We start from the raw sequence: 15,816 nt of genomic DNA on the forward strand, positions 1-15,816 counted from the left end.
CTGGTTGAATTTCAGCGACAAGATGTTCCCAGCCCTGGGCTTTGGTGCCAGGTTGCCTCCTGATGGAGTGGTCTCCCATGAATTTGCTCTGGTAGGTTGAGACATGTTCTCTCTTATCCATTGCAAAGTTGGAGAAAATATTTGAATAAGAGGCACTGCATGAACTTATGTCTGTCTGTCCAGGAATATGTTTGGCAGAGAAGAAACAAGATTGGTCAGCATCAAGAATTGTTGCTGTGACATTTACAAAATTTAGAGCATGGGAAAGGGAGAATGTAATGTTCTTTACACATGCAAGTGTCAATAGTGTGCAGTTTAGCAGCAGGATAAAAAAAAAGGTGATATGTAATGAAATAGAATTGAAAAAAGGAAAAAGAAGGCTAAGAGAAGACAATTGTGTTTGAGCAAAATACAACTTGCCAGTGCAATTATGTGCATGACTGCAGCAGTACAGGTAGAGCAGGGGTAAAACAAAAGTGGAATAAAACACAGACTGTGAGCATGCAGCCCAGAGCTGAAAAGCATACCACAGCTACATTGAAACAATCGTTCACCAAACCTCTCAGCTTATTTTGAGGGCCTGAAAAGCCTATTACCATCCTTTTTGTAGAATGACAACTCACAGAATCTGAAGTGCAGGTTTTACTGTTGTGTTGGGGCTCAGTGTATCATGATACACAGTACTCTTTCCATTTGACTACAGTTTACGTGTTCTTTTTGCAGAACCGCAACCCACAGAATCCATACTGTGTTGGGGGCTTGGTGTATCGTGAAATATGCAGTTCTTTCTCACCGACTGACAGTTCACTTTATCTTTTTGCAGAACGGCAACCCACAGAATCCGTACTGTCCGGGTGTTGCTGGTGTGTTGGAGTCGTATCACAAAACACTTCGCTCTGTGCAGCTATACGGACCTACCAACTTTGCTCCCTGCATCAATCACGTTGCCAGGTAGGACTGCAAATTGTTACACCTTCCCAGCCCATTTTTTCCATCTTTTGCTTGGTCTTGCAACATTCTTGCTATGACCAAGTAAAGATAAAAAATACTTTTTTTTAAATACACCATTGTGTAGCAGGAGTAAGCATTTTTCATCCTGAATCATTTTATTCTCATGCATTTTTCATCCTGATGCATTTTATTCTGATGCATTTTTCATCCTGAATCATTTTATTCTCATACATTTTTCATCCTCAATCATTTTATTCTGATGCATTTTTCATCCTCAATCATTTTATTCTGATGCATTTTTCATCTTCAATCATTTTATTCTGATTCATTTTTCATCCTGAATCATTTTATTCTGATGTATTTTTCATCTTGAATCATTTTATTCTGATGCATTTTTCATCCTGAATCATTTTATGTATTTTTCATCATGAATCATTTTATTCTGATGCATTTTTCATCCTGAATCATTTTATTGTGATGCATTTGTCATCCTCAATCATTTTATTCTGTATCATTTTTCATCTTCAATCATTTTATTCTGATGCATTTTTCATCCTGAATCATTTTATTCTGATATATTTTTGATGCATTTTTCATCTTCAATCATTTTATTCTGATGCATTTTTTCATCTTCAATCATTTTATTCTGATGCATTTTTCATCTTCAATCATTTTATTCTGATGTATTTTTCATCATCAATCATTTTATTCTGATGTATTTTTTTGGAGTTTTTCATGAGCCCGAATGAGAAAGCCCACAAGACTAATAATTGCTGACAGCAGTTGAAAAGGCAATATGTTGGGGAAATTGTGCAACATAGCCATAGAAGCTTTATGGATCGAGTTCTTGATATTTGCATTTGGCTTTACTGATTTGTTACTCAAATTTGCAACAACTAAAGGATTTACCTGTTCATAATTATGCAGACTTACCAAATCTAAGACCAGAAGACTAAAATGTCATACACAATGCTGTTTTTGGTTATTGTTATCTTGAACAGTTGACATGTACTGGTTTTACACTATTGTTGATGTTGCAGATTTGCCAAGGCAGCAACTGGTGGCAACGATTACTTCATCCTGCTTATCATCACTGATGGTATCATCACAGACATGCCACAGACTTGTGAAGCCATTGTCAATGTGAGTTGTGTGTGTGTGTGTGCGTGCATGTCGCTGCCTGACATACTTTTTAGGATATGTTGGTTTTAGGATATGTTAGCTTTTATTGGTTTTGCTTTAGTGACATTAGAGAGACGCATTGATTTCTCTTTTTTTCAGGCCTCCACTTTGCCCCTGTCTATCATCATTGTTGGTGTTGGGGATGCTGATTTTGAAGGTCAGTGCCTAATTAACATTACAGTGGTCGCCGCTTATAAAAAACGCGGTTAATAAAAACAGCCGTTTTTTAAATACAGTCAGGGCCGGTCCGGATTTACTACTATATAACCTATGTAAAATTCCGCCGGTTATTAAATACAGGTGCCGTTTAATAAAAACACTTTTTGTTCATTTTCTCTCTGCTCAGAGGGTTAGTAGTCGCCTTCTGGTCGTGAATTCTTGTCAGTAAACCGTTAGATGACAACTCAAGACACTTCAGCGTTTGTGTGAACAGTGATCACACCCTTGTAAACCGTCAGATGACAACTCACACCCTTGTCAGTAAACCGTCAGATGACAATTCAACACTGTCTGGTCTCTCTTCTCACTGGATAAGCAGTGAAACTGAAAATGACTTCAGCTTTAGCTTCAAAGAAAAGGAAAAGAATGGATCTGACATCCAAAGACAAAGTTGACTTGCTTGATCGTTACCGAAAGCTGAATGCAAGAAGTATGAGAGAGGGCGCTGACATTGTGGGTGTGTCGGCATCATTTCTGTGCCAGACACTACAAAAAGAAGACGAACTTAGGACTGACATCGCAGAGGGCTCCAGTCAAGACCACAGGGAGGGGAGGGGGTTTGAACACGCTGCCAAGTTTGACACTGTGGGAGGGGAGATCCGTGACTTTTTGCGCAAACAGCCCATGGATCAGATGACCATAGAACAATGCCTCGGCAAACTGTGATGTGCGATACATGTACATACTCTGAATCGTTTTTATTTGTCATTAAAATGCTTTTGTTAAAGTTTCAAAACGGTTGTACGGTGTAATCAGTTTAGCTTGTATGCGTGCGTCGGTCTTCTTACCTTTCGTTACTGATGGACATGTTCAACACATGTTCAACACGCAGCCGTTTATTAATAACGCCAAGGTGTTTTTTATAAGCGGCGACTACTGTATTAGACATTGTAGGTTGGGGATTGTGCACGGAAAGGCCCTATCCATTGTTAGAAAATCAGGCCTTAAAAAGGAAGGGATCTTAAAATGGAGGTAAATTTACTCACATTAGCATGGGTGGGATTCTTCCGGTATATGCCAGAAATCTGGATTCGATTATGGCCTTTTTTTGGCTCACGTAAGTGTAGCCTATGCGATCGTAACTTTGTCTGTCTGTGCGTGCGTGTGTGTGTGCGTGTGTTTGTGCGTGTGTATGTCTGTGGTAGAAACTCTAACATTTGAAGACGTCACATTACATTGACGTCACATTATGACGTAAGAGGGTTAGACGTCACGCGAAGGAAGTACTGAAAGTCTCGGTCATTATTATTTTGAGCTGGCCGAGACTCTGTTGGCAGTCGTGTCCCTGTAAGTAGGCCACATGCAGACAGACAGATCTAGTGTCTCGCTTTCTTGCACAGTTTCACCTAGATGCTCTTTCTGTTTGTGTGCGCGTGTGTGTGTGTGTGTGTGTGTGTGTGTGTGTGTGTGTGTGTGTGTGTGTGTGTGTGTGTGTGTGTGACGGAGTGATTGAGTTTGTGTTACTGTTTGTCGATTTCTTACATGAGCCTTGAAGGCTTCGCCTCTTGTTTCTCTTGTTGTTGTTGGGTTCAGGATTCATGACATTTTTCTGTCCCACCCATGCATTAGGAACAGAAAGAACTGACAAAGCATTCTTAAATTGGGGGGTCTGAATGGGGTTTTTCATTGTACTTAGGGTTTCAGGAGAACTATACCTTTCATTTGATGATCAGTATTTCATGATGTTGTTGTTTGTTTGCAGCTATGGAGGTGTTGGACGGGGATGATGTTAGACTGTCGTCGAGAGGTCGTTATGCTGAGCGTGACATTGTTCAGGTACTTTACACTGATAGTTTACAGTTTCAAACATGTGTACGCTTTGTATGGCAAAGCATGTTTTCAAGCTATTTAATCTTGAAGCTGTGTAAATCCAAAACCAGGAACACTGCCAGCGTTCCAAAATCTACAATAAAAAAACAAGAATGGTAAGGTACTGGAACGTTTTAATTGTTAACAAAACAAGACATTCACGAGTACATTAGCCCAATGGACTTCATAGTGAATAGACAGCAGACCTGTTTACCCTCCCGGATTGTCCGGAATTATTACGGATTTGGGGTCTAAATTCCGGTATTACGGAAATCTACCGAAAATTCCGGAAATTGCGGTCGAGAGAACCTTTTTCCTGCGTGAAAATTCGAAGTCGAAATTGTGGTAGTCACCAGGACTGTGATTTCAAGACTGACCGAAACAGCCTTTTCTGCGCATGTGCACAGCAAGTTATTTGTCGGATTCCGCGGTTTTGAGATCGACATTGGTCCGATCTCTGTGGGGACGAAATGCCAACCAAAAAAGCGAAAGTTGTACAGAAATATCGGCAAAACTATTTAAAAGTCAAGTGGCGGTGTCTGGTGAAGTTTAAGAAGAGCAAACCACATTCATTTTGGTGATCGACTTGAGATCAGTGCAACAACAAAGCTAGAGTCACGTCGCGGCACGTGTCCCGAGGTTAGACGCAGCATTAGTTTTAACAAAATGCAGTACACAAATGAACATGGAAACAAACAAAAACACGAAATTATGTTTGGCAAAACATAAGCCTGCTTCGCATCGAGTTTATTTGACCTAGGTCTCTACTTCCACAGAATCAGTCTCCCAGACCTGCGAACCGATCTCTCACTACGGTCAGTCACACCAGAGACATAGATGTAGGTCTATGGTGGCGCTCATCAGTGACTTGTGCTGTTGCCGAAATTCAAGTCTTTCTGAGTCTAAAACTGATCTCCATTAATATTTCTCCAATATAGCAAAGATCACAGTTCTTTGAATCGAAAAACTTACAACAAAATGTTTAAATGAAATAAACGAATCGGTCCTCTATAATTAAAGGTAGCTTCTGGAGAGATCGAGTTATTATGACTGGTTTTAATGCAGGATGTCTGATGTGACAGAATGTAAGGTGGTTTTGTTCACATGCATCTTGACTGTAAATAGTCTGAGGGCGGAGTAGGGGGGTGGGGGGGGGGGAATGTTACAGGGGTTCCGGACCCCCCCCCCCCCCCTTGCTGTCAAAAAAGCAACAAAAAACACAAAAATTCAGTCTGTGGAAAAAACAAACAAAAACATTTTCTGTGTGTGAAATTTTTGTTGTTGTCCGGAGCAGATATCAATGAAGATAAATAGCCATTATTTAATACTAACTTTAAAAGAAATAACGAGTGGCTGCTGACACCAGTTTATCATGTTTAAAATCAAGGATAAGCCACAAATTGTTAATAAAATAGCTAAAATTCGTCAGCCAGACCCCCCAACCCCCGGACCCCAGGTTGTACCCCCCCCCCCCCCCCCCCCCCACTCTAGCCCTCTTGCTCCGCCCCTGAATACTGTTTTTTTTTTTTTTTAGATAAAGTAAACTTGTCTTTGTTAACTTGCATATATATCAGGTGTCTTGTGTTGTGTGTTTGTGGTGTGTGTGATCAAGCTTCTGTGTGTGTAGTACAATACTGTTAAACATGGTTATCAATTTTGTACTTGTTTTGCATGGTAGCGCGCGAATTAACGTTTCGTTTAATCGTTTTCGAGCTGGTTTATGGTTGATAAAAAAGATTACTCAAAGATGCCTCAAATTACGGAAAAGTACCAGTTGCATTCCTGATTTTCATTTGGGGGGGTAAACAGGTCTGAGACAGACAAACAATGATATAAATATATCACATTGCAAAAGGCTTAAACCATAGCATGTAATAATAATAATAATAAAGTGTATTTATATTGCGCCTATCCCTTACAAAAAACAAAAATATTTGGCTCTAACCGCATTACAACATGTGTAGGGACTTGGTACAATCAAGTCTGACAAATACAATAACACAATATACAGTCGGTCTCTTGGGTAAAAATGGGAAAAGCAGCTTTCCTGTCTTCTTCTTCTTCTTCAGCGTTCGACGATGGCTGTGTCTAGATTCTTTGGCCCGTGATGTTGACAAAGTGGGCTGTCATTTCCAGGTCCTGAGTGCTGCCCCATAGCTTGGTGTAGCCTGTCAAAACAACACAACCCTTTGCTAAAAACACCCCCCCCCCCTCCCCCCTTGTGGGAGTTTGTGAACTGGGAAGTGTCTTTTTTGTGTGTACAGTTTGCTATGGAGTTTGTAGATTATCTTCTTCTTGTCGATCACTGTAGTTCTTCAAGGACAAGATTGACAAGCTTCGGAAAACACTCGATCAGCAGCCCTTCGTCCCGTCCCCACCCTCCCCTTCCTTCTCCGGCTCCCCCCTCACGTGCTTTCAGCCTGTCACTCAAAACCACGTCAAGCGACTCATCACCAAGACGGCCATCAAGACCTGCGAGCTAGATCCCCTGCCAGGCTTCCTCTTCACCAAGTGTCTGGACAAGCTCCTGCCGTCTATCACAGATATCATCAACATATCCCTGGCCACAGGCGTCGTTCCCGACTGCTTCAAGTCTGCCGTTGTCCGCCCACTCATCAAGAAGCCCGGCCTTGACGTCAACGAGTTGAAGAACTACCGTCCTGTGTCCAACCTGCCCTTCCTCTCCAAGCTTCTGGAGCGTATCATCCTGGAGCAGTTGAGCGCCCACCTGTCTCGGAACTCGCTGATGCCAGTGTACCAGTCAGCGTACCGCCCTCACCACAGCACCGAGACGGCGCTCCTGCGAATCACCACGGACCTCCTGAACGCAACAGATAGCGGTCTCGTCTCTGCCCTTGTGCTGCTGGACCTTTCCGCGGCCTTCGACACGATCGACCACCAGCTACTCGTCGATCGCCTCAGTTCCACGTTCGGCATTCACGACACCGCCCTCTCTTGGTTTAGGAACTACCTCCAGAACCGCTCTCAGACTGTCACCACTGATTCGTTCTCTTCTCAGCCTGTCCCTGTCCGCTTCGGCGTCCCACAAGGATCTGTCCTCGGCCCTGTCCTTTTCACCCTGTTCACCCAACCCCTCTCCCTGGTCATCGAACGCCACGGCCTGAACTACAACTCCTTTGCCGATGACACGCAGCTCCAGAACAGCGCCAAGCCGGAGGACGTTGACGATCTCCTTGGATCCATCTCCAGTTGTTTCACTGACATCAAGAACTGGATGACTGAGAACAAGCTGAAGCTGAACAGTGAGAAGACGGAGGCCCTTCTCGTTGGAACACGACAGAAGATTGCTTCCCTCACTGTGACCGACCTCCAGCTGGATGACGCGACTGTTCCATTCTCCCCTGCTGTCAAGAGCCTTGGCGTCTTTCTCGACTCCACTCTCTCCATGCAGACACACATCTCCTTCATCATCAAGACCTGCTTTTTCCACCTACGACGCATCGCCTCCATCCGTCGCTACCTCACCCACGACGCCTGTGTCAAGCTGGTTGTCTCCCTCATCTTCAGTCGTCTGGACTACTGCAACTCCCTTCTGGCTGGCCTCCCCGCCTCATCCATTCATGGCCTACAACGAGTCCAGAACGCTGCTGCCAGGCTGACGTTGAGGAAGACGAAGCGAGACCACATCACCCCCCTACTTCGCTCCTTGCACTGGCTCCCTGTCAACACCCGAATCTCCTACAAACTGTCCACTCTGGTCTACAAGTGTCTCAACGACTCTGCTCCCGAGTACCTTCAATCCTCCCTGGACCTGTACACCCAGCCCTCCGACCGTCCCCTTCGTTCTGCTGCTGACCCTCTCCGCCTCCACATCCCTCGCTCGAAACTCGCATCTGCTGGTCAGCGTGCATTTCCCTCCGCGGGCCCCTCCGTCTGGAACTCCCTGCCGCTTGAGCTTCGCCAGAGCCCCTCTCTTGACGCGTTCAAGAGTAGGTTGAAGACTCAGTTCTTCCCGTAGCTGGCTGCGACTTTCATGCTCGACGTGATGTGTTGTGCCCCAAAAGACATTCTTGTGCTGTGCTCTGTGAGAGGTGTTTTCTTTGTGCTTAATATTATTTTGTTTGGACCTAGCTATTGATGTGTACATTGTTGTTAAACAGTTGTTTGTTTACCAGGGTTTGCTAGTGTGTGATAGGGTTCGTGTCCGTCTGAAGATGTTAGTTTCTTTGTTAGTCCTGTGTTGACAACTCTTCGACAAGCGCTTAGAACTGTACCCACGGAATACGCGCTATATAAGCTTCATATTGATTGATAAAGTGTCTTCTTTTGTTGTGCAGTTTGTTCCGCTGAGGGATTTTCTGGGTCGGGGAGGCGACGACCAGGCCTCCGTTCAAGCGCGACTGGCCAAAGAAGTTCTGGAGGAGATTCCAGACCAATTCCTGTCGTACATGCAGCGCCACAACATCAAGCCCAAGCCCCCTCTGCAGCGACGCAGCACCATCTCTTCCGTCAGCTCACTTCCCGTCTCAGAGCAGTGATTTGTGTCATGGAAATTTCATTTTCATCAGCCTCATGGTCAAACCATCACTACCCTTTCTTTTGTCTGATTGATACACTTTAGATCAGATTCCAATGTCCTTTGTATCGGCTGATATTCTTGTAATGTCCACCATTTCTTATTTGCTGTTGCTTCCTGTCTCGGAGCAGTGGTCTGTATATACGTGTTCTTGATAACTTTATTTTCATCAGCATGTTAGCCTTATGGTTGAATTTTTATTCCACTTTAATTGTGGTCTGATCATACTTCAGCCCCCCACCCCTTATTTTTTTTAATCTGACTGACATTTTCATTATTGAACTTCAAAGTCGGCCATCTCTTCTGTGCAGTCACATACTGCCTCTCTGGCAGCAGTGATCTGAATTCTTGAAAACTTTACTTTGATAAGCATGCTAACATCAAGATTTAACTTTTGACTGCCCCCTCTTTGTGTGAATGATATTCTTGTGATCATATGTGAGCATCTGCTTTTCTCTGACTGATATTCAACTGGATGTTGAAGCACCTAGCTATCATCTGAGGGATATCCTCCTGATTAAAGTTCGGTGTTCTTAATGTCATCTGAATGGTGTTCTCCTGATTGAACTTTAGTGTTTTTCACAGGAAGCAGTGTTTTTTTGTGTGACTTTTTTTCTTCTTGTGAAAACATGTGTTTCATTGAAAAGTGGAGACTTTGTAAGCTTGCAAAGTAGTTCCAATGTATGAGCCAGGTATTTGTTCTTTTTCATATTTACATGTATTAAATCTATCAATTCTGTAATCTCTGAAGTTGTCGTATTGTATTAAATTCTACTAGGCCTTGCAAGGGTTCATTTACATGAGTGTAAGAGGCACACACAGAACCATGTTGTTTTGTTTAGGTTTGTTTTTTGCTTCTAGGGGCTGAAATGCACGTTGACATTCATTTGTTACATTTAGTCAAGTTTTGACTAAATGTTTTAACATAGAGGGGGAATCAAGACGAGGGTCGTGGTGTATGTGTGTGTGTGTGTGTGTGTGTGTGTCTCTCTTTCTGTCTGTGCGTGTGTGTGTGTGTCTCTGTCTGTGCGTGTGTGTGTGTAGAGCGATTCAGACTAAACTACTGGACCGATCTTTATGAAATTTGACATGAGAGTTCCTGGGAATGATATCCCCGGACATTTTGTTCATTTTTTTGATAAATACCTTTGATGACGTCATATCCAGCTTTTTGTAAAAGTTGAGGTGGCACTGTCACACCCTCATTTTTCAATCAAATTGATTGAAATTTTGGCAAAGCAATCTTTGACGAAGGCCGGAGTTTGGTATTGCATTTCAGCTTGGTGGCTTAAAAACTAATAAATGAGTTTGGTCATTAAAAATTGGAAACTTGTAATTAAATTGGTTTTTTTTATAAAACGATCCAAATTTACGTTCATCTTATTCTTCATCATTTTCTGATTCCAAAAACATATAAATATGTTATATTTGGATTAAAAACAAGCTCTGAAAATTAAAAATATAAAAATTATGATCAAAATTAAATTTCCGAAATCGATTTAAAAACAATTTTATCTTATTCCTTGTCGGTTCCTGATTCCAAAAACATGTAGATATGATATGTTTGGATTAAAAACACGCTCAGAAAGCTAAAACGAAGAGAGGTACGGAAAAGCGTGCTATGCAGCACAGCGAAACCACTACCGCGCTGAACAGGCTCGTCAGTTTCACTCCGTTTTGCACAAGTGCGTTCAGTTTCATTCTGTGAGTTCCACAGCTTGACTAAATGTAGTAATTTTCGCCTTACGCGACTTGTTTATTTATAAAGAGAAGTCAGGATGAATTTGAGCGCATGGACCACAGACAAGAAAGAATTGTTCATTTTATACTGTTGGTTTTGGGCACGAGAAAGCCCTGTTTGAGTGTAAGAATTTGGCAACATAATGCACAAAATCTTATTTCGTTGGCAGATTACAGATGTTGGAAGCTATCAAAGAGTTGGCTAGGTAGATTTATGTTGTCTGTGCTAAATAGAATCATGAGCAACTTAATTACCAGTAGTATAGATAGATTGAGAGTGACGATTTCACACCACAAAATAACAATTATTCAGTCGTGAATTGTAAGTTACCTGCATACCAGATATTAAGTCACAACTGACAGTACAGGCGGTCAGTTATGTGTAGACTACATAGATTCAGTGAAGAGATATTTTTGTAAGCTTCTCACAGACTATAAATGTACACCTGGATGGTGCGCACAAGAAAGTGCCCAACTGGGTGGGAAACAAGCGCTGAGATTGGTTCAAATTGAGAGTTCAACCAATCCGAAACCAGTGCTAGGGTGTCACCCAGTTGGTCCCTTTCTCGTGCATGCCAACCCTGGGGTCTTAGGGAATGTTTTAGTAGCAGGTATAACCGACAAGCTATAGGTAAAATATTGTTCTGTGGTTGAATATACTACCACATGCCCATTTGTCCTTAGTACGTGTAGCTGGAAGAAAGTTTGCCATCCTGTGCCTTGAAATGTCTAATACGCTGAGTTTTCCACAGACACAGAGTTCACTTCTTATCTGTGTTGTTGTATTCAGGCATTGTTTACAAGGGCACATTTTATTTACGGTTTTGTTTCTTCTGTTGTTATTCTTGTTGATGTTAATGATTGTCAATAAAATCATCTTTTCTTATTTCTGGGTTAAAAAAGGAAGCTATGGGATTTATCAATTCATACATTTTTTATATCGGAAGAAGATATGCTATTGTTGATTACTCACATTTTGATGTTAATTGCCCTGATGTGTATAGGTGCACACCTATCATTGCCTCTCTTTTCATTGCTGTGTAATGCTAGTTTATATTTTCATTTTTTTCATTTTTTTTCATTTTCATTTTCATTACTTTATTGTCCCATCGCTGGGAAATTCGGGTCGCTTCCTCCCAGTGGAAAGCTAGCAGCAACGGAGTCGCGCTACCCAGGTGTCTGCGTGTTTAGGTGTATTCAGCCACCTGCACTTATGGCAGAATGACCAAGGTCTTTTACGTGCCATTGTGATGACACGGGGGTGGGACATGGCTTCCGTCTCTGGGTCTGCACATAAAGTTGACCCGTGTCCGTCCCGGCCCGAATTCGATCCTGCGACCTTCCGATCACAAGTCCAGTGCTCTACCAACTGAGCTACCGGTCGTGATCGAGAGGTGGTTGCCAGGACAGGTTCCACTGTACAGTACCTTCTTTCTGCCTACACATGCAAATGAGGCATACTAGCTATTCAGTACTTTCTCGTGAATGTCCTGTTGTACTAAATAAAAGTTTATAATGACTGCATTTTGTTGATAGTATTTGACTTTTCTCTCAGGTGTTTTAACTGTTCGTGTTTCTTACCCCGCTATTCCTTACCCTACCTTCCCTTCTTACTTTCACATCCCCCTGATCAACCCCCACCCCCAATCCCCTTTTCCGTACTATTAATGCTAACTGAACATCCTATTGTGTGTTCATGTCTAGAAGTGTTTAGATTGTAACGTCTTTTTCTCGCTTATTGCTACTGTCACTCCTCGCAACAGAGATTGATGTCATTTTGAAGTGCAGTGGAACCTGATTCTTCTTCTTCTGCGTTCGTGGGCTGTGTTTTTGCACGAGTGGAATTTTACGTGTATGACCGTTTTTTACCCCGCCATTTAGGCAGCCATACGCCGTTTTCGGAGGAAGCATGCTGGGTATTTTCGTGTTTCTATAACCCACCGAACTCTGACATGGATTACAGGATCTTTTTCGTGCGCACTTGGTCTTGTGCTTGCGTGTACACACGGGGGTGTTCGGACACCGAGGAGAGTCTGCACACAAAGTTGACTCTGAGAAATAAATCTCTCGCCGAACGTGGGGACGAACTCACGCTGACAGCGGCCAACTGGATACAAATCCAGCGCGCTACCGACTGAGCTACATCCCAGCCACGTGGAACCTGATGATAACGACCATCCAAGGGACCAGCCAAGGGACCAGCCAAAAGTGGTCCTTATGGACAGGTGGTGGCTATGGAAATGTGAATTATAACCAAAAGAATCTTGTCTGGGATTTTATGGGGTGGTCTTAATGGGCGGGTGGTCGTGATCGAGAGGTGGTTGCCAGGACAGGTTCCCCTGTACAGTACCTTCTTTCTGCCGTAACCCATCATGTCAACTATACCATACCACAGATCTGATTAGGTTTAACATTGGGTTAATATGGTTTAATAACTGAACTTGAAAAATTAATTATCATCTATAAATGCATTGTAGATTTATCCCATAAATCACCATTAGGTGCTATATATGAAATAATTTTGTTTAATAGGCCAGTGATTTGTGCCATTTGTTCCGCATTTTGTTCCTTTTCCCCAGGTTTTCGATGAACAAAATCACAAGAGAGGTTTTATTTACTTTGACTTAAAATCATTTGTGAATTTGTAAAGTGCTGGTGCACATATCAGCTTAAACGATAAGGGATACAGTTTTGCCTTTTTACATCTATTTGTTTGAGTGTGAATTGCTGGTGTGTGTGTGTGTGTGTGTGTGTGTGTGTTCTTGCTTTACACACATTAATGTTTACAGTTTTGACTTCCTTCAAGATTCATGATTAGATGGCTTTTCATGTGTACAATAACCAAATTTCATCTATTTGAGGCTGTGGTGTATATCGGATGTAGCGATATATTCTTATCTGATGATGAATATACATCCTGTTGAATATTGGCTTTTTGAAACTGAAGTATACTTTATGTATAATCGTTTGAGATCAAGACCAGTAGAAAGAAATGTTTCTGGCTATATTTAGTTTGTTCACTTGAATCTGTTATCTGCTGTTGGATAGGTATGAGGCAGCTAGTATTCAACATGAATTTGATAAGTGGGCAATCATATGAAAAAGAATTAAAGCTGTAAATAAATAGTAATTATGGGAAGCTTTTGTATTCAACTTTTTTTTTATAATACCTCTTAGAAATATAGATATATTTGCAGTATTCGATTAGATGTTAGTGAGTAATGGTATAACTTAAATTCTTACTGGTAATAGAATAGAAAAATGGCCATGCATGTAAAAAGTAACTCCTGCCAAAAACATTAACACGAGTGCATGCAGGAGGTTTATCCCACCAACGCAAACGAAAAAAAAGATTCAAGTTTTCATTTACCATCGATTTTGTTTTTGTTTTTTGTTTTTCTTCAAAAATGTTTTATTCACGCATTTCACATTTTGTCATGGCAATGCACAAAAGTTATAATTTTACGAAGCCTTATACGGTGACGTTTCAAGTAGAACTATAACATTATTTGGGGACATTGTTGCTCGTTTCGATCAATCTATGAATATGGACAGCTCTGAAAGTATGGAAGTGCATGTTATCTGCTAAATATGTCGATCCCTATATCATTCCCAGTGCTTGTATTTGTCTTACTTGTTTTAAACGTATTTTGAAATGGATGCAGCACCTATATTGAGCTTTTAATTTCACAACATATATGACCCACTAAACAGACGCAATGCATGTTGTTGCATGTATATTTGAAGTTTTTACCAGTGAATATTTTTATTCTGTAGAATTTACAGGCTGTGAAGGATTTTGTATATATGTATTTTCAATGAGAAAGCAAGAACGCTGCATGGGCACTGAAAGGTTTAGAATTTTTGTAGTAACCATGCATAGGCAAGGCAGAGATTTTTTTTTTAAAAAGACAAGTGTACAGATGACATTGAGTGACAGAAAAAGTAGCGTTGATTATAGTGACAAAAATATCATGCTTTATGAAGTAATTTTAGTAAACGGCTTCATGATATTGACAGTTTGAAACGATGGCTTAAAATTCAGGTTACTGATTATTGCTGGTTTGAGGAATGTAAAATCTTTTGCTCCAGTAAGGTAATATATTGTACTACGTTGCAAGCCCCTGGAGCAAATTTTTGATTAGTGCTTTTGTAAACAAGAAACAATTGACAAGTGGCTCTATCCCATCTCCCCCCTTTCCCCGTCGCGATATAACCTTCGTGGTTGAAAACGACGTTAAACACCAAATAAAGAAAGAAAGAAAGAAAATCTTTTGCTTATTCAGAGTTTATTACTGTGTTTGCGCAACTTAGTATATGTGTTACAGGCATTAAGTGAAACCGGGCATTACACCACTAGGCATTACACGTAATGCCTAAAAATACCAGGCATTACGTGTAATGCCTGAAAATCATTGTCAGGCATTACATGTAATGCCTGAAACCTGTTACAGGCATTAAATGAAACCAGGCATTACGTGTAATGCCTGCATATCGTTTGATAGAATCGGTCAAAGTTCAAGCTGGCGCCATCACCAACCTGTGCCTGCGGTCAAGAGGACCAAACAGCGGAACACATCTTACAGCGATGTCCCGTACTAGATGAGGAACGAAAAGAAGTGTGGCCGTCACCAACTCCCTTGCAGACCAAACTATACGGCAGTCGACAGGAGTTGGAGAAAACGACAACATTTATCACCAGTGCTGGACTGATTGTGTAACCTCTGCGAACGCCAAGAAGAAGAAGAAGAAGATAGAATCGGTCGAACAACAACACCTTTGACTCTCGCTCGTTTCTTCTTCTTCAGACACTCGGCACACAAAGATTTGTAAAGTGGGGTTCACGTAGGACAGGGTCCAGATTGAATTCATCTTGCTAAAACAACAACAACATGTCAATGTACCCGAGCGCTACATTCAAACTACTAAAGATCGTGAAGAACTTACGTCGAACAATAATAACATTTGTCATCATTTTCACGAGTTTTCATTCACAAACACCTGGGAAATAAATCTCATGTTCCCCATGCAATAAATCGAGGTGGTGAATGGGTTTGAGCTTTCAGGTGAAACGTGGATTGTCAAAGTAAAAGCCAATCAGGCTGATTGTTTGATATGTGGAACCATCGCGGCTTTGGATTTGTGTTTCCGAGGACAACGATTGTAAGCATTCACTCTCAAAGACCCAATCAATGTTGATAATTACCGTGGCGACTCATGGTCAATTTGCAACTTATCTCTGTAATCGCAAAATCCACAACGAAAAGTCATAAACACTTGAAAAGAAAAGAAATATGCTCAACACTTACTGAACTCACACGTATGATCGCAGCTCTGTACATTTTCAGACTGGAAGAAAAGCGTCAACAAGCTACGTT

General features: G+C 41.6%; 2 protein-coding genes across 2 annotated transcripts in view; both read left to right on the forward strand.

Moving 5' to 3' along the window:
* Window positions 1-9,708, forward strand: part of LOC138964243 (copine-8-like) — a 33,797-nt gene extending 24,089 nt beyond the window's left edge. The window contains exons 16-21 of the mRNA XM_070336145.1: window positions 16-91; window positions 824-951; window positions 1,992-2,094; window positions 2,233-2,290; window positions 4,055-4,128; window positions 8,460-9,708. Of these exons, the coding sequence (XP_070192246.1) occupies window positions 16-91; window positions 824-951; window positions 1,992-2,094; window positions 2,233-2,290; window positions 4,055-4,128; window positions 8,460-8,660 (640 nt within the window). The 3' untranslated portion in view covers window positions 8,661-9,708. The remainder of the gene's footprint in view (window positions 1-15; window positions 92-823; window positions 952-1,991; window positions 2,095-2,232; window positions 2,291-4,054; window positions 4,129-8,459) is intronic.
* Window positions 1-15,816, forward strand: part of LOC138964245 (uncharacterized) — a 421,872-nt gene that overhangs the window by 396,916 nt on the left and 9,140 nt on the right. The window lies entirely within an intron of this gene.

The sequence above is a fragment of the Littorina saxatilis genome, linkage group LG4, assembly GCF_037325665.1.
Source record: "Littorina saxatilis isolate snail1 linkage group LG4, US_GU_Lsax_2.0, whole genome shotgun sequence".
Lineage (NCBI taxonomy): Eukaryota > Metazoa > Mollusca > Gastropoda > Littorinimorpha > Littorinidae > Littorina > Littorina saxatilis.